This window comes from Camellia sinensis, chromosome 5, assembly GCF_055761805.1.
Source record: "Camellia sinensis isolate YWXY chromosome 5, ASM5576180v1, whole genome shotgun sequence".
Classification (NCBI taxonomy): domain Eukaryota; kingdom Viridiplantae; phylum Streptophyta; class Magnoliopsida; order Ericales; family Theaceae; genus Camellia; species Camellia sinensis.
In genome coordinates this window covers 205,048,549-205,071,371 of record NC_138965.1, presented here as the reverse complement: position 1 = coordinate 205,071,371, position 22,823 = coordinate 205,048,549, and the positions used below count along the sequence as shown (strand labels likewise).

The 22,823-nt window shown below is 36.8% G+C and overlaps 2 protein-coding genes and 1 long non-coding RNA gene across 35 annotated transcripts; 1 reads left to right on the top strand and 2 right to left on the bottom strand.

Annotated features, from left to right (window-relative positions):
• Positions 1 to 207: 207 nt before the first annotated feature.
• On the bottom strand, positions 208 to 7,978 carry LOC145791154 (zinc finger BED domain-containing protein RICESLEEPER 2-like). The gene is made up of 6 exons (XM_082871312.1): positions 7,618 to 7,978; positions 5,988 to 6,071; positions 3,228 to 5,201; positions 3,075 to 3,137; positions 2,898 to 2,954; positions 208 to 1,416 (listed from the first exon to the last, which is right to left on the bottom strand). The coding sequence occupies exon 3, from the start codon at positions 5,173 to 5,175 to the stop codon at positions 3,541 to 3,543; it is 1,635 nt and encodes a 544-aa protein (XP_082727438.1). The 5' UTR covers positions 5,176 to 5,201; positions 5,988 to 6,071; positions 7,618 to 7,978; the 3' UTR covers positions 208 to 1,416; positions 2,898 to 2,954; positions 3,075 to 3,137; positions 3,228 to 3,540.
• Positions 7,979 to 9,419: 1,441 nt separating this feature from the next.
• LOC114264487 (uncharacterized) lies at positions 9,420 to 10,217 on the bottom strand. Its single transcript, XR_003629981.2, has 2 exons — positions 9,950 to 10,217; positions 9,420 to 9,748 (listed from the first exon to the last, which is right to left on the bottom strand). It is a non-coding gene; the product is annotated as an uncharacterized LOC114264487 (long non-coding RNA).
• A 371-nt stretch (positions 10,218 to 10,588) lies between these two features.
• LOC114267353 (peroxisomal adenine nucleotide carrier 1-like) lies at positions 10,589 to 18,898 on the top strand. 33 transcript variants are annotated; one of them, XM_082871304.1, is made up of 11 exons: positions 10,592 to 10,820; positions 10,880 to 10,965; positions 11,079 to 11,845; positions 11,940 to 11,997; positions 12,126 to 12,229; positions 13,643 to 13,717; positions 13,801 to 13,858; positions 14,196 to 14,263; positions 15,415 to 15,646; positions 16,058 to 16,204; positions 17,187 to 17,487. In XM_082871304.1, exons 8-11 carry the CDS (start codon positions 14,232 to 14,234, stop codon positions 17,277 to 17,279), a joined length of 504 nt encoding a protein of 167 aa, XP_082727430.1. In that variant the 5' UTR covers positions 10,592 to 10,820; positions 10,880 to 10,965; positions 11,079 to 11,845; positions 11,940 to 11,997; positions 12,126 to 12,229; positions 13,643 to 13,717; positions 13,801 to 13,858; positions 14,196 to 14,231; the 3' UTR covers positions 17,280 to 17,487. The 33 variants fall into 33 exon arrangements, with proteins under 33 accessions (XP_082727411.1, XP_082727410.1, XP_082727409.1 ...); XM_082871302.1 differs by having other exon boundaries at positions 13,794 to 13,858; XM_082871303.1 differs by having other exon boundaries at positions 12,126 to 12,232; positions 13,794 to 13,858.
• Positions 18,899 to 22,823: the final 3,925 nt, after the last annotated feature.

Sequence of the window (22,823 nt, the reverse complement as noted above, 5' to 3'; positions counted from 1 at the left end):
CCCACTGGGCGTGCCAAAAATATATGTTGACTTTTTGACTTTCGAAGATTATTTTTGTAATTACGAGCGTGCCAGCAAAGATCAATCAGTTCTTACAGAAAATTAATTGCCAACCAATTATCAAATGATTGTGTTTTAGTTCTTTCAGCTTCAATGAAGAGGACTTTTACTGGTGGCTTGATTTAGGAAAATTAAACATAATAACAATTAAATGAAGAACAACCGAAGTATTTCATTAAAATGAAAAACTTACAATGATCCAAACTTAGCCTCGTAGAGGTTTACAGCAACAATCTACTTGAAACTAGGCCTGTCAATGGGTCGGATCCGGGTCGGATCTGCCAAAATCCGATCCGATCCGATTAACTATTAATCCGAATCCGAATCCGAATCCGATTATTGAAAATCCGATTATACGTGATCCGATCCGATCCGTTTTACACGGATATCCGATCCGAATAATCCGATCCGATCCGTTTTTTTTTTTTTTTTTTTTTAAGCCAGCCATAAAGTCAAGAAAATACCAATTATAAAAAAAACATAGCAGCTTTTTATAATGAAAAGTTCATCTTGATGTTCTGACTTTCCTAATGCAAAACATAACATCATTTCAAAGCATCTTTCCAAAACAAAACATCATAATTACTCCCCTTGTGATACAATCAAAAATACATAAATGAGGGCTTTCACAATGTAGCATGAAGTAACAACAAAGAAAAACTTTTTAAAAAAAATATTCAATTCCAGCAAACTAAAAGTGAAATTGAAAAATATCTAGCATGTTTGACTAGCAACATCAAAATTGGAAACAAGTCTATTTCATTACACATGCTAAACATATGTTCTCGGATTTTGAACATACAAATCAAATCAAACAATACTAAGCTGAGCAGTCTAATTCAAAGCTTACAAGCCTAACCCAGCTCAATAACTCAACCTGATCATATCCCAGATAGAGTACAAAAGTCACTGTTGCATTCATGGTGTAAAAACAACTCAAAAGATGTCACCAGGTTTTGAGAGACAATGGAGCATCATTACAAAGCAACAAACCAATCACTTGGTTGCAAATTAAACGGTGATGTGATTCAGTTTCACTATCACCAATCATATCCAACTCAAAAAGAATAATTCCATCATTGACAAAAAAAAAAAAGTAACATCAGCCACCAAAACATTGCCACTGCATTCTCTAACTTACAAGAGGTCAGAATTTTATGACACACTTTTGGCACAAAAGTAAAACCAGAAAAAACTCATGAAAGACTCCTATGAAGAACAAGCTATGCTATACTATCTGAGAGCTAACAATAGTTTCCCAAACATGTTTGTGTCTCTTTTGGTCTTCTCTATTAGTTCTTCAGTATCTTCTCTTGTTCTTTGCTTCTACTACGATAACATCAGCCACCAAAACATCTGCAGAAGTAATTTTATCAATGTATCAGCAAGTGTAAGAGAAGATAAAAACAATAATGAAAACAATTTTGTTGATAAAGAGCAGTGGACCCAAGTAAAGTCACCGATCAGGGAGGAGACTTATTTTGTTATATATATATATATATATATATTTATTTTGTTATATATATATATATATATATTTATAAGGCAACTGCATCATGTGGTATGACCCTTTAGTTCCACTTTATAAGGCAATTAACATTGTGCCACATAGATGTAGACCACTTATTTTGGTTCAGCTGATAATGATTAGAGAATGAATTGGTTATATCATGAAGTAGCTGCAACTTGTCTCTATAATCCCTTTTGCTTTTGCAATTATGGGACTTCACTGTAGTTATAGAATAAAAATAAAAATAAAAATAAATATGATATGCATCTGTTGCAGTGGTTTCAGCCCCAGAAGCACTTATGGGGACAACTAGGTTCCTCTGTTGCCTTGTTTTGAGTCTAGTACATGGTAGCTTTGTGGGTATGTTCTTATTAAAGCCCAGAAAGGGGACAGATATAGAATGATGAGAACATGGTTTAGAGTGGAGGTGAGGAGATAGAGAACAGCTTGGCCTTTGAGGGCTTGGAAGCAGCTTGGCACAGGAAAGAGAAGAGACTGTGCAGATACTTCCATGTTTGACAATTGGAAGCAGCTTGGCCTTTTAGTTCCAATTCTCTCTCATTGTCCTTTCTTTTTCTTTTTCTTTTTTGTTTGCTAATATCTTATACTGTTAATTTTTGTTTTGGTTGTTCCGTAGATATTTCCCATACTAGAGGAGCAGTTCTTGCCTTGCAAACTTGGTGAGACAAAATTGGAGATGCCAGCAAGTGTGTGTGAAGATGGTTACTGGTATAGGGGCTTGCAAGGATTTGATGATACAAGAGATCTTGGGGAACGAGCGTGATGAGATGGAGAGTGAAAAGCGTTTTCGTGGACCATATAGAGAGGTTTTTTCAGATGTTGCTACAGACGATGAAACGGAAGGGGCGAGAACTACTGAACAATCTTCTCTCACTGAACTAGATGAGGTAGAGTGGCTAACTATAAGATTAAAGGCAGCAAAGAAAAGATTGAAAGAACTAGAGGAGAGGCGTGCTCAGTATGTTGCATCTCTATTGCTCAATTCTGGGGATAATGAGTGAATGTTTAGTGAAGCACTGATTTGGAAGAACCACTATCTTGCTGTCAATTATCTGAAAGTGCAACTATAGATAGAAAGAGACAACAGATTTGGAAGTAGGCAAAATCAGCACAACCGTCTACCATCTTAACAAAATATATTCAGACGATCCAACACATGTACATGGTAATCGTAAAAAGTACCAATAACCAGAGCAGTTCACATAAGCACTATTAATATTTAAACCAAGCTCCAAGAAGAAAAGTTATGTAACCACATTTCACAACAAGCAGTTCTAGTAAGAGATAATTAAAGCTATATACTCACGATTCTTCCAAGTCAATAACTTTAATAGCAACCGCTTTGTTAAGCTCATTATCAAACCTGCAAATCAAGAAAGCTATTACCTTAATATGCAAACAGATTATCAAATTATGTCAAATACGAATTTCATTGATCACTATAAAGGCATGGGACAAGCCCCATAATCTGAACCATATTTACCCATCTACTTCAAGTGATTCGATTCAATTCAATCCATCTACTCATGTCTGCATTCTTCTACATCTGCAATTTGAAAATAATGTGACATTAAGATATTCATAGAACTAAACTAAATAACATCTAATTATTTAAAAATTTCAATATTTCACTTACTTCTATTTTTGGTTGATTCAATCCAATCATGGCAAGTGATCAAGGCCTCCACAATATCTGGAAGTAATGAAGCACGTGTCTCATCAATCACCCTACCTCCTACACTAAACGCCGCCTCTGATGCAACCGTAGTAGCAGGAACACTTAAAACATCACGAGCTATCCTTGCCAAAGTAGGAAATTTTGCTTTATTCACTTTCCACCAATGTAGAATATTGAAGCTCTCATTACTTGGAAACACCAACTCCTCCAAGTATTGCTCCACCTCTGATTTTTGATAGGCATGAATGTTAGAAGCACGTTCTTGGGCATATCACGCATGAAAAGCAGCCAAACTTTCTTGTTTCGAAGAACCGACAAGCAACTGACTACCACTTGAGCTACTATTTTCAGAAACAAGTGCAATGCTACTCATAGAATCAGAAGAATCACTCCTATACTCATAAAAAAGATCAACAAAACCATTACGGACCCTCTGAATATGCTTATTAGCATCAACACCATAAATAAGCCCAAAGTAGTATTCCACCAAGTCCATTTTAAATCTTGGATCAAGAACCACTGCAATTGCTAACACCAAAGAACATTCTTCCCAATATTTTTGAAATTTCACTCTCATTGGACCGGCCATCAATCGAATGCAATCATACTCACTTTGCTCCCATTTTTTCATTTCAAGTTGAATAAGACAAATATCGGGAAAAAACACATTTGAAGTCGGAAAAGTGGTACCACTAAAGTGAGATGTAGCATCAAAAAAAATCTTCAAGCACCCACAAATCACATTTGCTACATTCCACTCATCCTCAGAAGGATTGTGCTTATATTGTTTGTCAATTTGCCCTAAGCGGTGGAATGCACTTTTCAAATCTAATACAGCTTCAAGCATTGAATAAGTGGAGTTCCATCTGGTAGGAACATCCATGGGGACTTTCTTTTTATGATGTAACTTAACATGATTCACTGCAACATCAAATTTTTGTTTTCCATAAGGAGACCTCCCTAAATATCTCACACTTTCTCGGATTTTTGAAATAAGACTCCCAATCACCTTCAAACCATCCTGAACAACTAAATTCAATATGTGCGCGCTACAACGCACATGAAACAATTGTCCACCCAAATGTAGTAATCCTTGGTCATGTAGCCATCGCTTTAAGAGTCTCACCATGACATCATTACTCGTTGCATTATCGACTACCATTGAAAATAACTTCTTATCTATGTTCCACTCTAAAATTAGATCTTTGATAAAACTAAACAAATGGTCTCCATCATGCGGGTAATCAATGCGTCTATAAGCAAGGATTTTCTTCTTCAACTCCCAATCATTAGTCACATAATGAGCAGTCAAACATGTATAGGCAAAATTCTGATGGTCTGAAGTCCATATATCAGTTGTCAAGGTGATCTTAGAAGAGAGTTCATCCAAAAATTGATATAACTTGGCCTTTTCTATTTCATAAACATCAAGGACATCCGCCCTAACAGTGTTACGAGAAACAAGTTTGAACATTGGTTGAAGATTATTACAAAATATTTCAAAAAATTCATGCTCAACCATGTTAAAAGGATAATTGTGCTTGATTACCATCCTAGAAAAATCCATACGACTTCTCTCTTGATCGAATTTAAAATTTGCAGCCTTAGGAGTAGATTCAGAAGCAGCCTTACTAGCAATCCTAGGGGCATTTGGCCCTTTAAGTACTGGACATGTCTTCGACAAATGATTTTTTAAATGACTAGTCCCTTTCCTACTCTCTCCAACAAATTCCCTATTGCAATGCTTACATCTAGCTATGTCATTTCCATTAGGTCCTTTAAATTTGACAAAGTCATCCCATACCTTTGAAGTTAGTTTTCGAATCCTCTTTGTGGGTCCTTGAGATACATCGTCATCCAACTTGGCATCATCAGCAGTAATAGGTTCGCTATAATCCGAAGACATCTTTGGCTCTAAAACTCAAATATGCACTACACAAGAAATCAAACATAAAGGAGCAGGAGTTCATTTAAAAATAGTGTGCACCAATTTGGAAATTATATAGATTTGTGACTTAGTGATTTTTTTGTGATGTTTTTTTAAACTGTCACTAAAACTTATAGTTAGTGACATTTTTTGTGACAATTTTTATATTGTCGCCGAAAATTAACAAATAGTGACGTTTTTTATAGTGTTTAATGAAAAATGGCATTAATTATAGGACATATTGGACAATAAGTCCACCTAGTAGGACATACACGTAAGTCCCCCTTTATTTACTTCTCTGTTTTTTTCTTGTTTTTCTTTTTTTAGGTGGTCATTATGAAGAAGTAAACTATGGTTCTTAATCCAGAGTAAACACAGGTTACCACCAAGAAAAGAGAGTAAACAGGCTTATTGCCATAGCAAATTGGGTAAACTCTTTCACGTACTATTCAATCTTTCAAGGAAACAAAGAGATTGTAATTCAGTATAGACAACAAGGATAACCATCCCCAAATCATTCAACCACATATAAAATGTTGGGAAATAGGAGTAAGAGAATGTGTCGTAAGTTATAACTAAATACACAACTTTTGGAATTTTCAAAAAACAAACAAAGATCTTCTTATATATATATAAAGGTTTCACAGTTTATCCTCAAATTAAGACATTCTAATTCTAATTATAATATACAAAAGCATAGCCATCACTGTATTTAGCAATATAAAGGGCAGGAGCTAATTTATGTTGCAATGAGCAACAATGAGGAAGAAGTGGGGGTGTTCAGCAACTACCTGAGGTTTAATAATTTCTTGGACAGTCTTGAGAGCAAAATTTTCTGGTGGCCCTGACTCCAGTATGGCCCTCCTGAATAAATCCTGATTTACATATCATCGGTTCATAAAAATAGTCACACAATTAAAAAGTAACTAAATTTACACAACAACCCAAAAACAAAGAGTCAAATAGAGAAAAAGGAAAGCAGTTGTTTGTAACACATTTATATAATTTCGAATTCTAACTTTTCAAGTGACCTAGGTGAAAAAATCAGATCTTCATTAACAACATCATTTGTACTAGGACTAAACATCTGAGTGAGGCTCTCTGGGAAAGGTTGTCCATGAAAGTACCTACAGTTACTTCCATAGAACCAACCACAGAAGATAAGAATAGTCATACATGTCTGATGGTGTGTGACACGGTTGGTGCAGTGGTGAAAGCATCTGACCTTCGAGGTTGTTCCCATGTATATTTTATGTGGTTGATTTTGTATCCATAGAATTATTGATTTGGGTCACTTTCCAATCCAATAATTTGGGGAGCCTTTGTTGTGAAAGATGATTTCTTAGAACTTTCTTTTTCCTTTTCTTTTTACCTTTACCTAGTATTTGCCTTTGTAATTTTATACTAAATCGTGGAGGGGCTCTCTGAAACTCAACAACAAAAATCATGTGTTTTTGTTGAATAATTGACAGAGGATACACAATTTTATTGAATAGAATGAATTTGGCATGTTGATCTTGTCTTCTATTTTTTATTTATTAATTTGTTGTTTTTTGGTTGCATAAAGATGTGTTCCAAGATATAAAAAAATCATTTGTCATTCAAAGTAGTGCTGCAGTCCCAGCAAAAAAAATAAAAATAAACAAAGTAGTGCCAATCCAAATAATCTATGATTCAAGAAGAGAAAATTATACATAGTGATCAAGTAAGAGTGATAAGTGATTTGTGTCAAACTTTACTGTCAAAAAAGAAAAGTATAAGCAAATCTAGGGAAAACCCACATAAGTACTTGTATAAGCAAATCTAGGGAAAAAAAAAAAAAACTACTTGTATGAATCTTTATATCATACTGATGAAAACCCACATAAGTATTCTACACATCTACTTAACAAAAAAAAAAAAAAAAAATAGTAAGATTTGAAAAACCCTCCAATCAAAAATATTCATTTGCTCTTTTTTCAAACTTGACCTTCAAAGTTCTTTCTTTCCAGATTCAAAACCCTCTACAAACTAAATTCTTTTCACACGCCCCAAATTTAAAAATTAAAATTAAAATTAAAAAAAAAATGCCCATAGTTATCAAAAACTATAAAATTAAAAAAATTAAAAAAAAAAACTTCCACATTAACAAAACCCAACTCTCATTAACAAAACCCAACTCTCAAATCAATAAAAAGAAACAATAAATTCACGGTCTCCTTTGATCTTGTTCAATATTGTAACAAAACCCAGCTCTCATTAACAAAACCCAACTCTCATTGACAGAGCAATAGGATCAGATCTGATACATACAACTTTAAACCAAGAATCAGATCTGATACGGGTAAGAATCAGATCGGCAACAAAAACAGATCTGATACGGGACAGAGACCCAACAAAAAAAAATAAAAAATAAAAAGGAGCAGAGAGATGATCTCTTACAGTTCGTAGCTCCGATCTGACAAGATTTGGACTTCGTTCTTTGAAATTGAGCGTTATGAATCCAATCGGAGCAGAGAGCTCGATTTGGCTAGGTTCATCGTCATCAATCGGAGCATTTTCAGACGATGAGAGAGAGATTTGATCTTCAGACGATGAACTTCAACAATAGAACGCACTTTTCAGACGATGAGAGAGATCTGTTTATGAGAGATCTGATTTCAATGGAATCGGATTAGGCAAACAAACGGATTGGATCGGATTTATCCGAGTCCGACCCGTTTAAAATCGGGCTACACAGATACGGGTTAAACAGATATTCGGATTCGGATTTGCATAAATGGACCGGATTAATCGGATCGGATTCGGGTTATACCCGATCCGTTGACAGGCCTACTTGAAACTACTCCTATGAACGAAGTGCAGTGCAGGAATTTAAAGTACAGGAAATGTAAGACTGGAAATGTAAAACTAGAAAGGAAAATAAGTATAATAAGACTGGTTTTTTGGATCTGAGTCTGAGAGCTTTTTCTAGGGCCTTCTCTGCTATTTATACTGTTCAAGGATGACCATCGAACTGCATTTTTAACTGTCGAACTTCTCCTCCATGATTGTTGATCATGTTGCCTCAAGATTAGCTCCATTACGCTATTACTTGCAGTTAGGCTTCTCTCCTAAATTTAAATTTGAAATGTGAGTAACCGTTGAAGCCACATCACCTTACATCTCTTTGTTGATCCACTGCTATTCAGATCTAGTAATAACCAATACTAACTGTCACGTGTACGATTAGGATCGAAGACTTGAATAGTCTTCCTATATTATCCTTATTTTGTCACACGTCGAATTGTAATTGGCTTGTACAAAATATGTAGCCAACAACCAACACTAATTATAACATTATTATTGACCACACTCATTAATCACATTATGAATTCTAAAAATTTCTTAAATTATGTCACATTATCAATTAGTACACTAATTAGTATATCAATTAATACATATAATATTATTCTTTAAAAATATCTTATTTGGCTTACACCACCACAAGTCCAGATCGCGCTCTCTTGCTGGCGATGATAGAGGAGGGGGATGGACTCGTAGTCGGTGACTGTGAGTGTGGCTGTAGTGATGCCCAATAGTGATTCCGAGAAAAATAAGGATATTATGACAGTTCTAATTTTAAGATAGGATAATAGGCAATTTGAATCCTTAAAATATATATTCTTTGTCATTAGTTTATTAAATTTTAATTTTGTCATTTTAATCTTTAAAGTTATCAATTTGAGTTAATTTGATCTTAGGTTCAACTTCTGATAACAAAAGATGAATAAAATGCAGTTTTGGTCCTTAAAGTATGTATTTCTTGTCATTTAGTCTCTTAAGTTTTAAATATTGTCATTTTGGTCCTCAATTTGAATCAATTTGGTCTTAACTCAATTTGGCAACTTTGACGATTAAAATGATAAAATTTAAACTTGAAGAACTAAAATGACAAGAAATTCATATTTTAGAAATCAATACTATTTTTTATTCATAAATATGTTAAAGCACGTTAAAGACCAAATTGATTCAAAATGATAATTTTGATGACCAAACTAATAAAATTAAAATTTAATGGACTTAAAGTAAAAAAACAAGGCATATTTTAGGATTAAATCTACGTTTTATCTAAAAGATAAAATTGTAAGACGCCATCGATGAAAGTGTATGAACTGAGGAAGTAAGACGCCAAAATTTAGGGTGTTGCTATCCACCTTCTCTGGATGATGATAAGAATCAAAATAGACAATTAGCCAAAGAAAAAAGAAAAAAAAAAGATTTGAATTATCTGATTGATACGTATCGTTTTACATAAATGGCTTACATACAAAATTCATACTACGCATCTGCAGACCCAAAATACAATCATACTGTGTGGCCTGACATTCGATACATCCACACAATTAATGGTTAGAGACAATTTGTTTAATTTTAGACCACTTTATTCACCATAAAAATAAAAATAAAGACAAATAAAAACAAAAATTAGGTCGTTTGATATCTGGCAGCAAATATATACTTACTTTGTTGATTCGCCTCCTGTTTGTCCATGACAACGCTCAGCTAATTGCGATGTTCGGCAAGTCCGTGCCTAAAACCAATCTAAGATTAGAGTGAAATCGACCAATTAAAAAAATAAGTGACTCTTGGGTTTGAGTTTAATTTGTGTATCAGTAAAGAAAACATCAAAAAAGGTTGGTAGTTTAGCCGGTGAGAGATTACTCTCACTGGGTTTAACGAACAAGTGACTCTGGGTTTGAGCTTTTATGAGAGTGACTCAATTTCCATTTACCTTTGTTCACCGTGTTGTAGGGTTCAAACTACAAGTCAAGCCTTTCTTGAGGAGTGCATAAAATTCCCCCGATCCCTACTTTGCCAAACCCGTTTAGCGCACACCCGTTTTGTTGGCCCATCATCTCATCTCATCTCATCTCATCTCATCGCATGTCCTTCTTCCTAGCCAGTAAGGTCCCTTTTGATCATCCCAAAGAATATTGTTATAGTTGGTAGCCCCTCCAACATTCTTTTACGGTTAATTATATTTCTAGTCTTCAAAATATGAAACTTATGTCATTTCGATTCTTTTTAAATCGTGTTAATTTAACTCCTAATTTATGAGCTGTTCATTTTGATCCTTTAATGTTTAAATTTTAACCTACAACAACACAAAAATGATTCATTACAATTAATATTCCAGTACTTTCACAAAATTTCATTTTAGTCACTACAAGAATTACAGGTTTTGACGACGTTTCTTTTACGACGTTTTATGAAACGCCACATTTTATACTATTTAACGGCGTTTTTTAACCGTCGTTTTTGTTCAATATTAAAACGGCACCGTTTAACTATTTGAAGGCGTTGAAAAACGTCTTCGAATGCCCTCTCTCTGGCGAGCTGGTAAATACACTCGTTCACTCATCAGGAGGATGCCCTAATCTTTTACTCACTCATCAGTCTATCGTTCGCTCTCTCTCTCTCTCTCTCTCTCTCTCTCTCTCTCTCTAAACAGATGCCCTAATCTCTTCCAGCAGAAATCAACGGATCGGTTTCGATTTTGATTTCGAAGTTTCTTACGCCTTCTCTGATTTCGATTTCATCTGAATCTCTGATTTCGATTTCGATTTCGAAGCTCCACCGCCACCACCATCTACACCGACGAGGTAGGTGAGTTCTCTCTCTCTCTCTCTCGCAACCCTCTCTAAACGCTTATCATTCGCAGAGATTCAGATCGGTCTCAATGATTTCATCTCAGAGCGATTTCGATTTCGAAGATCCAAAACACCATCTGCACCATCGTCTACTAAGGTGAGCTCCATCGTCTCTCTGTCTCTCTTTGAAACTCTTCATTTCGAAGCCTATTTCAGTGCTGTAATGAAAACATCTCTCTCAATTCATCTCTAAACGCTTATCATTCGCAGAGATTTAGATCGGTCTCAGTGATTTCATCTCAGAGCGATTTCGATTTCGATTTCGAAGATCCAAAACACCATCTACACCATTGTCTACTAAGGTGAGCTCCATCGTCTCTCTGTCTCTCTCTGAAACTCTTCATTTCAAAGCCTATTTCAGTTCTGTAATGGAAACATCTCTCTCAATTCATTATTATGATCTTCAATAATAATGAATCGTGATGAAGGAATGTGGTGACAAGAGTCAATGGCTATTGAGAACAACATTTCAAAAGGCAAAAGGCCTTTGTGATATTGGTAGAAGCTTTTAGAATTTTAGATGTTTAAGTGATAGGGAATATCATAATCAACTGTTTCCTGCCAGAATGTAGCTTTTCAAAGAATGATATGTTCTGGAGTACAATAGTAGAAGTGCTTCTTCATTTCATGCAAGTACTCGGACTGTCTTTACCATCATAAATTTATTTACCTATTCATCACTCCTTAATTATTGTGAACACTTTTAATCACTTCTTAATTGATGTGAAAGCTTTTAATCACTTCTTAATTGTTGTGAACGCTTTTAATCACTTCCAAAGAAAATACAGATCATTTGAATTTGTTGGGTTAATTATTTATCATATATGGCTTAGTAGCTTCAACATCTGTTATCTGTCCAGGGCCGTGAATCATTCGCTTCATATGAAAGTCTTGAGCAGCTTCACCGTTTCTTGTTTGTTCTTGGTGTTACCCATGTATCATATAGCTTTTTTGCCATTGCCCTTGCCATGATCAAAGTCAGTGTTTCTTCTTCAAAATGTATCATCTTTCTGTATCTTTGGAACTTTTCTTCTCAAGAGAGCCCTAAGATTTTTCTTCTTGTACATGCAGATTTATAGCTGGAGAACATGGGAAAATCAAGCGAAGTCGGCTCCGCAGGAACTACAAGGTGCGAAAAGTTTTATAGGGGTGATTTTGTTCTTCTCCTTTTTGAAGCACCCTTTATCTTTTAAGAGTTTAGTTCAGATGTTCTTCATTAGAAAATTTCTATCATGCCATATTGAAATTTTAATCTAGGTTCCCCGCAATCTGCCTCAAACCACACAAAAATGAGGCGACTATCAACTTTCATTTTTCACCACACATCCCATCCATGGAGCCAGCATAGAGTTCTTGCTTAGGTGGTAATGCACCTTTTTAAATTATTGTGTCTTTGCGATGTTAAAATGTGTCATTTTTTTTTGTTGTTGTTGTTATTTATCTATTCAATTGGGAAATGAATTTGCTGGTATACTACTAAACATCCTAAAAATGTGAAAATGCAGCTCGAGTAATGATTAGCTAAGGGTCTTATTTGAACATGCTTCCAGTTGCTTTGGGGTGGTAAAATGAATATGAAGCGTAAGAGAAGTTGTAGCTGCTGAAAGACGACCTAGGGCATTCAATATGAAAGGATAAAAAGGGCTTCTTGTTGTAAATATGATCATATTTCTTGAGAAGGAAAAGTAAATGCATTTTGTTAGGTACTGATGGTCACAAATGGTTTAGATGATTAGATAAGAAAGATTAGTGTACCATGCGTATAAAATCATCAAAAAATAATTAGGATATGGTTTGTGGTTCCCTTGAACTTGAATGGCTCCATAGGCTTGTTAGATAAAATTTAAATAAAGAATTTTATCTTCTTGAATAGAACCCTAGGGGAAAGTAGGTAAATTCTCCACATTTTCTAATGTGTATGTACTTTCCCGTTTTCTTGGAATTACAGAATTCAATATCCATGTGGAGTAAATAGTTACTAATAGTGTCTTCTATCTGATAAGTTCAACCTGGAGTAGTTCTTTATGAGAGCCATCACTTTACTCAGTTAAGCAACCATCTTTAAATTAAGACATTAGACTTTACTAGGCAACTCATTCCCATTTCCCGGTCGAAGTCCTTGAGAAACTTCCAGGAGATGGCAATATTTCTGTTTTACAACTTGGTATTGTGGAGGAGTAATTACACAAGTTATGGTTTAAGAAAAATTATTTGGTGAAAACAGAAAAAAGCAGGCAAAATTATAACCAAACAGGCATGAAGGATGATTCCCTTTCTGGCTTGATCAACAAAGTATACCTTCCTTAGAATGTTAGTCAACCTAGATCGGTTCTGACTCTTCATGGTTCGATGAGGCATACTATTTTTACAATGAAATGCTATATATTAAGTGAATGGTACAATAAATTCAAGACGATGCCCAAATATTCGTTCAAGGCTTCAATTATAGGATTCTATTATTTAGTTCAGAATAATTCACTCTGTTTCTTTTATTTTATAGAGTAGAAACATTTCTTGAATCAGATGACAACCAGTGACACGGAGTCTTCACCTTGCACACTTGTGTATGTGTACACTGTCATCACATTTTCTTAGTTAGATTATGTGCTTTTACATTCAATTTAAATTGTTTCACAACCATTTAGTTTTGTACTAATGAACTCCTTAATTATATTGCTTTTATCTCTTGGTTTTTGGTACTCTTGGTTGCTTTTTATAGTTATCAGTTTGCCAAGTGAGTTCAGAATTCAAACTCAAGCTATTTCAGTGTACAGCTTTGTTTCAGCCGCCAGTTTTGGAGTTCCATTAATCGAGCTGACTACATGGCCTTGCGCTTGGGCTTCATTACTGTAAGCATATTTAAATGGATCTTTCCCACCTATATATTTTCATTGTGGACCATCAGAACTGGTTGATCAAATGCAGATTGCAGATTTCTGTCTCTCTCCGAAACTCTTCATTTCGAAGCCTATACTCTTGACTAGTTCTAGGTTTGTATCAAACCAGCAGTCACTTTTTAAAATGTATTTAAAATGGCTAAAAAACTATAAAGAAACAGAGGATATATTTAAAATGTATGATCATCGTTATTATTTTCGGTGTAATTGTTCAACAATATGATTTTATTTTGCATTTCATGTACCTGCCAACCATGATATGTTTGATATAGAATCAGATAATCCTTTTTATTATATAAACTTAGTTCTACTATATGATTGCTGTAATTTATTTGAACTTTTGAGACATTACTTCTTGCAACATATAGGATGTAGATACACCATAGTGATAGCATATTGCAATTTGTTTGTTTTTTTTTACAAGAAGCAGAACCAAGTGACAGAAAGATTGGAAAACTGTGTGAATATGCTGCAAAAAATCCTTTATGTATGTCCAAGGTACTATCTGATTCTTTTGGAGATTCTCATAATAACAAGTTTCCTTCAGTCATTCTATGTTAATTTTTTTATGGTAAACCCAATGAAACATATAAGTAATGTACAAAGACACAATTTGAATTATTGTTATTGACTTGTTTTCTATCTATGTTCTCTTCACACAGCGCTATGCTATGCCATGCGTTGTTGTATATGATGAATTTGATTATGTGGTGATATATGAACGCTTGGCCTATGTTGACTCAATTCAGACCATTTATTCAATAAATCAACCTTATTTTCACTCAGTTTGACCTTTAGTCACCCAAACTCGAGCTGGGTTCTCTGTATGTGTCTCTTGACAAAAGAAAGAAAGTGTTTTTGACTCAATTCAGACCATATTTTAAATAAAGCTTTGGAAATTGATATGGAGACTCAAACTTTAGCTGGGCTATCTCTGTTTCTTCACTATGCCCAATATTTTAATGTGATCACACAGCTTAGCTTTATATGGATTGGTCTATGTAAATTGTAACCTTAACTGACAAAAATTAGGAATTGTTTTAATATCGCTTTATGAGTCCAATAAACTTGAGCTTACCCACAAAAGGAAATCATGAGAAAAGGATATCTGAAGAATTAATTGTTTGCTATAGCAGCATATGGACTGATACCAGTATCAACTCAACTGCTTGCTTTGAATTAATTGGCAGCCTAACTAGGTGTTTTGAGCCTCTTGATTGACTAAACAAATTTGTTTCAACAAAAAAATTTAGTTTGTAGCCAGAATCGCTAGATTATAGGAGTCTCAATCTCAGTCTCGCTAAGGACCTTAAACAAGAATTGAGTAGGATCTCATTTTTAGTGTCTATGATATGTGGCTTTATTTTTTTTTTAGCTAATTTATATACAAGGGGGAGAGGGAAAACTTGGCATGATAGAACCAAGAGCAATGAGGAATAGTCCAAGCATAATGCTGATGATGAATAGTCTAAACACAATGCTTGAAATATGACTTATATTGTGTTCCATGAATTGTTCTCCTACTGCTCTCCTATGGCAGGCAGGCTATAATCCTATAATTCATACTTTTGCCTTCGTGATGGAGAATGTGGAGGCAAATAATCACCCATGAGATATAGTTAACTAATTCAACTGCTTTGCCTATGCAGGAACACTTCTGATGTGTTTTGGGAAGCAATTTCTAACCATCAAGTTCTCTCACTGTACCAGGGCCTTGGGACAAAGAACCTGCAGTCTGTTATTTTTTTGTTTATCTACTTCTATGGATACAGCTTCTTTAAGAAGCTATACTTAAAGAGAAGTGGATCAAAATCTATTGGAACGAAAGCTAATTTGGTTCTTGCTGCCGCTGCTGGGGCTTGTATGGTTGTGGTGACACAGGTGAGGTCATATTTTAGCTTGTTATATTACTGGTCAGTAATAAATTTTCTTCCTGTTGATTACAATCAAACAACCATACTGGGTCTTTCACGTCACATTGATTTTTGCTGATCACTTAATCTATTACTTAAGTTCATGAGATCCTTGTTTGATTAAAGTATAATAATCACTTTGTCTAGGCTAAATTGTTCATGTGGGGAGTCATAATGAATATTTAATAGAACAGGGAATCATAACAAAAATAATGATGATGAAAATTGATTGGATATTGTTTAATGACTTCTAATTATAATTTAAAGTTAATCTTAAATTTGAATATATAATTGTAATGATGAAGTCTCTTTGAATGCCAAGAAGAATGAAGTATAGCATTTTTTGTTAGACATTCTAATTTCTGATATTGTTGTTCAGCCTTTGGATACAGCATCATCAAGGATGCAAACAAGTGAATTTGGGAAATCTAAAGGACTCTGGAAAACCCTTTCAGAAAACACTTGGAGTGAGACATTTGATGGTCTAGGCATTTCTCTTCTTCTGACAGCAAATCCATCTATCCAGGTACTTGATTGTTTCATTTTACACGCTCCTACATGGTTTGCCTGCCTATAAAAACTCTTGATTCACCAACTGAAAGAAAATAGAAAGCTCAAAGTTTTGTGCTACTTTTGAAAAGTTCATTTTTTTTTTTTGAAAAAAATTTAAATTTGAAACACCAAATACCAAGTAAGCATTGTCAAATAGTGGCCCGACACTACTGAATAATATTATTATATTCCTAAATTATAGGCACGCACAATGTGTTAAACAAATTTTGATAATGAAAACAAGCTATTGTATGAGATGATATAATAAATGTAACTTTTTTTTGTTGTTGTTAAACTTATGTTATAAGATGTGTACTGTATGCATGTTATGATCAAACCATCAACATTAGTGTGTTTTTATGTAACGTTTGGACAAGATCGCATTGAGAAAAAGGCTATTGTTGTAATATCTATTCAATTAGAGAAATTATGCAAGTGTTATGCCTTGTGGCATATGCTATGCATAAGAGCAACTTAAATAGTACGAATATTTTTCTATTTTTGTTTTTTGGTATCTGTATAAATTTACTACATTATTGAATATTTATTATCAACAATAGTGTTGTATCTATAGAATTGCTTTCCCTTACAATCTCCTAATGAGGTGATAAGACAGAATACATATAAGGAGAGCTTGAAGAAATATTTGAACATAGATTTTCAAATTTTACTTGCCATGTTATTTAGAGAAATTATGTGATGAATCATTTTTCTATTATTAAGTAGATATAGTGGTTTTCTCTATATTTTTGTCGACTTGGTTTTAGAAAATAATTTATGTATATTACAAGACCAACGTTCACAAGATAATGTCAGCATCATCATTGTTGATTTGGGGTATGCACTTGTATGCATTAAGTTAATTTAATCTAATTTTTTCCATTCTAATCTAATGTGTCAATCTATTGTACTGATATTAACCTTTCTAATTTGGTCCTAGATGTGACTTTTTGCAGGAAGACAAATTGGCAAAGTTTGCCACGTTCAGAAAGAAAATTTTGTTTATGAACTGGGCCAAGCTTGTGCTACTATTGGTATTGTGTCATTAGGAGTATGGATGTCTTCTCTGCTTTCTGCATGAGTTTTCAAGCCTGACTTTGTAAATAAATTCTCACGGATTTCTAATATATTTTGTGTCTAGATATATTCTGTAATTGTACATATATCACATCTTATTGCATTGTTTTTTTATTTTTAATTTTGTTTTCAAACTTAGTTTATTTATTATTTTAATAAACATCAATTATTAGTTCTTAATAATTGTTTATGACATGTATTTTTTTCAACCATATAAAATTAGCACAACTTTAAAAACAAAAAACAAAAAAATAAAGGCTATGGCGGCTTTTTTTGAACGTCACTATATCCCTACCCAAATGGTTAGATTTTTAAAATATATAAATGCCTTTGACGGCGTTTCCAAACGTCGCGAAATGTCATAGTGACATCACAGTATAGTTAGGGTAGGACATTTGGCGGCGTTTTTAAAAACGCCGCCTATACTAATATAACGACGTTTTCAAAACGACATAAAGCTATAACGACGGCCGCGTCGTCGGCGTTTGATATTAAATGTCACAAAAATAATTAGCACGTTTTCAGTACCTATAGCGGCATTTTTAAAACGCCGCTAAAAGTTAATTTTCCAGCAATGAGTTCTTTCAGTTTCAATTTTAACAAACAACTTTTTACAATTTAAATTAAGTTACAATGTCATCCTTTCGTCCATCTATTGTTAATGAGTCTAACGAGAATTTAAAATGGAGGGATCAAAATAAAACTTCGGTGAAATTACAAGTATTAAAATAAAATTTTAATGAAAGTATAAGGAGTCAAAAAAAAAAAAAAAAAAAGTCGATGATAGCTCACATAACAATTTTGTCATCGTTACTAACGTCACATGGATAGAATAATGACATTTCAACTTGACTTAAAATAAAAAGAGTTAATTATCACAATTAAAAATCAAGAGAACAATGTGAAATTTGAGTTAAAATGTAAAAGTGGTGACTGTAATTAAACCTAAAAAAGAAAGATAGAGAAAACATGATCAGTAGACTTTATTTATTTGTTATTTTATTGATTTTATTGGACAGGTCAATGAAAGAGATCAAACATGACCGTAGAGGAATACCATGTAAGGCCATCCAGATACGGATTTTCCAGTTTTGGTTTTATGGTAAAACAATTCTTTGCAGGAAAAGGGGGTACAGCTTTGAAGTGGAAACCAACATTAAAAATTTTGTGGTGTTTGATTACCGTCGGTCCAATCAATCAAAATGGGCCAATGAGGTGATGTGTATTATTTATGTGTGAACAAATTTACACTCGTTCTAACCCAACCAACTCGATGCATAGCATTACTTCTTTTATACATCATAGTATCTCTTGGAGGAAGATCCCTCTGACAATCAAAATGTGGATTTACATCAGGATTTCCTTTCAAGCACCTAATCACCTCTCTTACTGCATAACTGCTTATTAATGTTATCCATGCTTATCCCAGTTCTATCTTTGATCTGTTGCAAAATCAGTTTTTTCAACTCAGTTATCACTTTTTCCCGAGTCCTATATCGGGATTTTTCCAATTTCTCAAGAACCCAAAATAATTTGTGGATTGTCTCCCACTTAGTTGGCTCGTCTTTGAGGCAGAAACCTACCAGATTATATTGTGCCATGGAACAAGACCACTAAAAAGTGTTCATCCATTTTATTGTGTTCTGTCAAGCGGATCTAGGTCCATTCAGACAGAATTAATACAATACGTGCATAAATCTCTATAAAAAGTGTTTCACCTAGTAACAGGTATGTTACAGTCACATTGATGTTTGAGAAACTATGCTTATCAATAGCCACCAAGAAGGCCACAAATGCAGTAACAGAGGACAAGAAGCTGACGGAGCAGACAAACATACTGGTTTTTGAATGAGCTGTGGATGCCTTGGTGTAGATCAAATCATACATCATTCCAAACTCTATCACTTTGAAGGCATCTCTATCTATCATGTGAGAGATTTATATATCAAATGTGGGGTATGTTTGGTTTCGTTTTTTTGAGTTATTTTTTAGAAAAGTGATTTGAAAACTTTGTTTTGAAAATAGATATATGTTTGGTTTTCAAAAAAATGCACTATGCAATTTCTAATTTCCCTCCAAAAGTTGAGAGAGAGGACTAGATACATTGCCCAATTAAAAAAAAAAAATTTGTCACATGGTGAAAAAGATTAGGAAAAGTTGTCAAATTTGTTGATGATACTGTTTGTTCCAGTGAATGGATCAGACTGGTCCAAGCTCCTCAAGCCCACGTCCAAATGATCAAGCCCACTGGATAACCTGCAAACAAGTTCAACGGGGAACTAGGTAGTCCCCCAGTGAACCCTCCGACGAGCAAGTTAGGGAGAGAAGTATAGTGTATAGAGAGAGATTAGAGATAGAAAAGCTTAACCTTCTTCTTATCTTCAACATTTGCTTATATCCTTTGGTAATCATTTCGTTGTCCCTTCCGACCTGCCCTCCTCACCGAAAGTCTATTCTGTAGCTTATCTTGTTCAGGGTAAGGGGGTCCTGTTCCGACGGAGAGGTGTTGTCGTAATAAATGTTGTGATGGGCTGCATTAATGGTGATGTGCAGTGGCAATAACTTTGCAGATCTTTGTCTGCTGATGTGGCTCGTCCTTCACCTGCCGTGTGTCCGAATGTCATTGGCTCTTTATGCCATGTTGGACTCCAGCTGTCCTGGACCTCACTAGCTGGGTTATGCATTGGGCTCCAAGTGATGGGCTTGGATTGTTCATAGTGATTCGTGGCCTTTATGGGCTTATACACGTCAGTAGTCCCCCATTCCCGAGTGCAGCTTTAGTCTAACGAAGGGAATATTAATGAAGTAGATGAGGGTGTTAGGGATTGGTAGGATGGAGGTCGACCAGCAGGGGTGACCGAAGGGGTGAACCGACCAGGAGGTGGTCCGATCGTGCAGGGTGACCGAATGGAAGGGCCGATCACGGGGAGGACCGACCGCCAAGGTTGGCCGAGTAGGAGGGTCGACCACGAGGAGGGCCAACCGCGAAGGGGGCCGACCGCGGAGGTTGGCCGAGTGGGTGGATTGACCGCGAGGAGGGCCGACCGCGAAGGGTGAGGTGGAGGGGCATGGGGCTTGAGAGGCGGTGTGTCACGTGGTGATTTGAAGTGGAAAAGACAGGGTAAGGGAAGGAGACAGTGGATCGTGGTCGTACACGTGGCAACATCTCGCGGGGGGGGGGGGAGATTAAGCGCTAGATCAGAAATGAAGCGATAGGTCATTATGGGTGTTGAAAAGACAGTTTTGGCAGATGATTTGAAAAGTTTTCAAACTGGAGAAAATTAATTGGGATCCTTGGAATACAGGCAAACGGTGGGCTTTTGGCATTATTCGATTCACCTACTTGTTTATGAAAAATCAAAATATTCCAAGTGTGAATTCCTTTGTTGCTCGCAATACACCTCTGCAACACTTTTTCAACTTCCTTGCACCTGCATCCGAAGCGATTCGCAGGCATACCACAGAAATGGCCCAAGAAGAAACTGCGAATGTCAGGGTGGATCCACTTGGTGATGATGATACAGTGGAGTTAGCACAGCAATATAGGATAGAGAGGGTGGGGGAGTCGGTGGTACGATCCCATGGTTCCACTATGATAGCAGCTCCAAAGCCAATCAGCCAGGCAGAACCAGATCACTAGCATACAAAGGCAGATAGATCAACGGCTACTGTAGCGGATTTGGAGGCCATTCGCAAAAAATACCAGGTACCTGCTGAAATAGAGTTGTTGTTGCCGATGTCGACGGAGAGGCCATCCAACGCCAGGCCAGGGGAGTTTGCCCTTTATGAGGAAGCATTGAAGGGAGGACTGAGGCTGCCCCTGCCGCAAGTGGTGGTAGATGTCCTGAATCGTTTGGAGGTAGCACCAGGCCAACTAATGCCCAATGCGTGGAAGATCTTACTGACCTGTGCAAGTGTGTGGCCAAAGGCGAACGAAGGGGCGGCCATGACAGTAGACAAATTCTTCGCATGTTACAAGGCCTCAGGGCAGCAAGAGACTTGGGTCACTCTGCAGGCAGCGGCAGGGAAAGGGCTAGTAGCGGTGCTACCGTCATCGATCAAGGGGTGGAGACTACAGTGGTTCTATGTATCTGCCAGTGGAGGGGTTGAAGTGCGCACCATTTGGAAAGTGCCCACCAAGTCTGTGGAGCCAAGGCTGGGAGCAGCAGCAGAGGAGAGAGTGAAGAGGGTAAAGGAATGGAGGGAGAAGGAAGGGGCCAGGTGGGACGAACTCGTTCAGTTGTCGGCTTTGTTTGAGGCAGGGTTGGGTCCTCAGCCGAGTGGTGGGGACCTCGACCGAATGGAGTTGGAGGCAAGGAGGAAGGCTCAAGAAGCGGAGGATCAGACCATCCTTGCCAAAGTCCAAAAATTCAAAGAGTCTCAAGCAGACCGACCACCAAAGCCGGATGCAAGGGAGAGGATCTGACTGCGACCCAAACCCTTGGGGGAAAAAAACTTAGGTGAATTTGTGCCACGACCGCCCCCAATAGATCCTTTGAAGGAGAGGTCGTTAAAGGAGATGGAGGTGTTGGGCGTAGTGAAGAAGAAGAGGAGAGTGAGGAGGAGTGAAGAAGAGCCTGCCCAGAAGAGAAAGAGGGAAGTAAGGGAAGAAAAGACCAGTATGGCGAAGAGGGCAGAGAAGGGGGAAGTGAAGGAGACCCCAGGAAGAGTAATTGCCCTAGAAGTGGTGGACATTGCCTTAGAGGGCATGGAAGTCGTTCCAGTAGTGGCAGCGATTGGACCTAAGCCAAGGGGGGAAGAACAGCCCTAGGGGGCTCCTGCACCCCAAGGAGGGGGAGTCAGTCTGACTACTGCGATCTACCATGCTCATGCGGTGGCTGGCCGGCTGGAGAGAGAAGAAGGCCCAGCCAGGGCAGGGGCAAACTGCCTTGTGGGAATTGTAGAAGAGGCAGCCTTGCGCTCAACAGCCAGATTCAATGAGGCTGAACTGCTGAGGGGGTTATGCTCCGCTCAAATGGAGGTAACCACCTTAGCAGGGGCTCTGCTGAGGAAGGCTGGGGCTGCAAAGCTCAGGGCAGATGAGGCCAAGGCTCAACTTGCAAGGTTAAAGAAGGAGAGCGCAAACTGGGAGAGTGCCCACGCTGAGCTGTAAACGGCCAAGGTGGAGCTAGAGAACACACGCCACCAGGTTGTGTCGCTCGAGTTCCAACTGGTTGGCGAGCAGAAGAGGCTGGATGAGGCCCAAAAAGCCTGCGCGGTCACGGTCGAACGACATGAAGAGGCGATGAGCAGTAATGAAGAGCTGGTCAGGCAAAAAGATGAGGCAGACGTGAAGATTAACGATCTGTAGAAGGAGTTGGAGGGCGAGCGTGCAAAGGAACTAGAAGAGAGGGAGAGCCTTCAGAAGGAGTTGGAGGTAGAGAGAGCCAAGGCGACTGCTGAGAGGGAGACCTTGAAGAAGGAGTTGGAGGCAGAGAAGGCCAAGGCAACTGCTGAAAGGGCGTACCTGAAGAAAGAGTGGGAGGAAGAGAGGGCTAAGGCAGCCTCTGAAACGG

Excerpts from the sequence above, each read along its gene's own strand:
- LOC145791154 (XM_082871312.1), bottom strand. The coding sequence starts at position 5,175 with ATGTCTTCGGATTATAGCGAACCTATTACTGCTGATGATGCCAAGTTG.
- LOC114267353 (XM_082871278.1), top strand. The coding sequence starts at position 11,957 with ATGGGAAAATCAAGCGAAGTCGGCTCCGCAGGAACTACAAG. Across the intron at positions 13,718-14,189 it reads TGCGCTTGGGCTTCATTACT|AAGCAGAACCAAGTGACAGA; the intron begins GTAAGCATATTT and ends TTTTTTTACAAG. Across the intron at positions 15,647-16,057 it reads GTATGGTTGTGGTGACACAG|CCTTTGGATACAGCATCATC; the intron begins GTGAGGTCATAT and ends ATTGTTGTTCAG.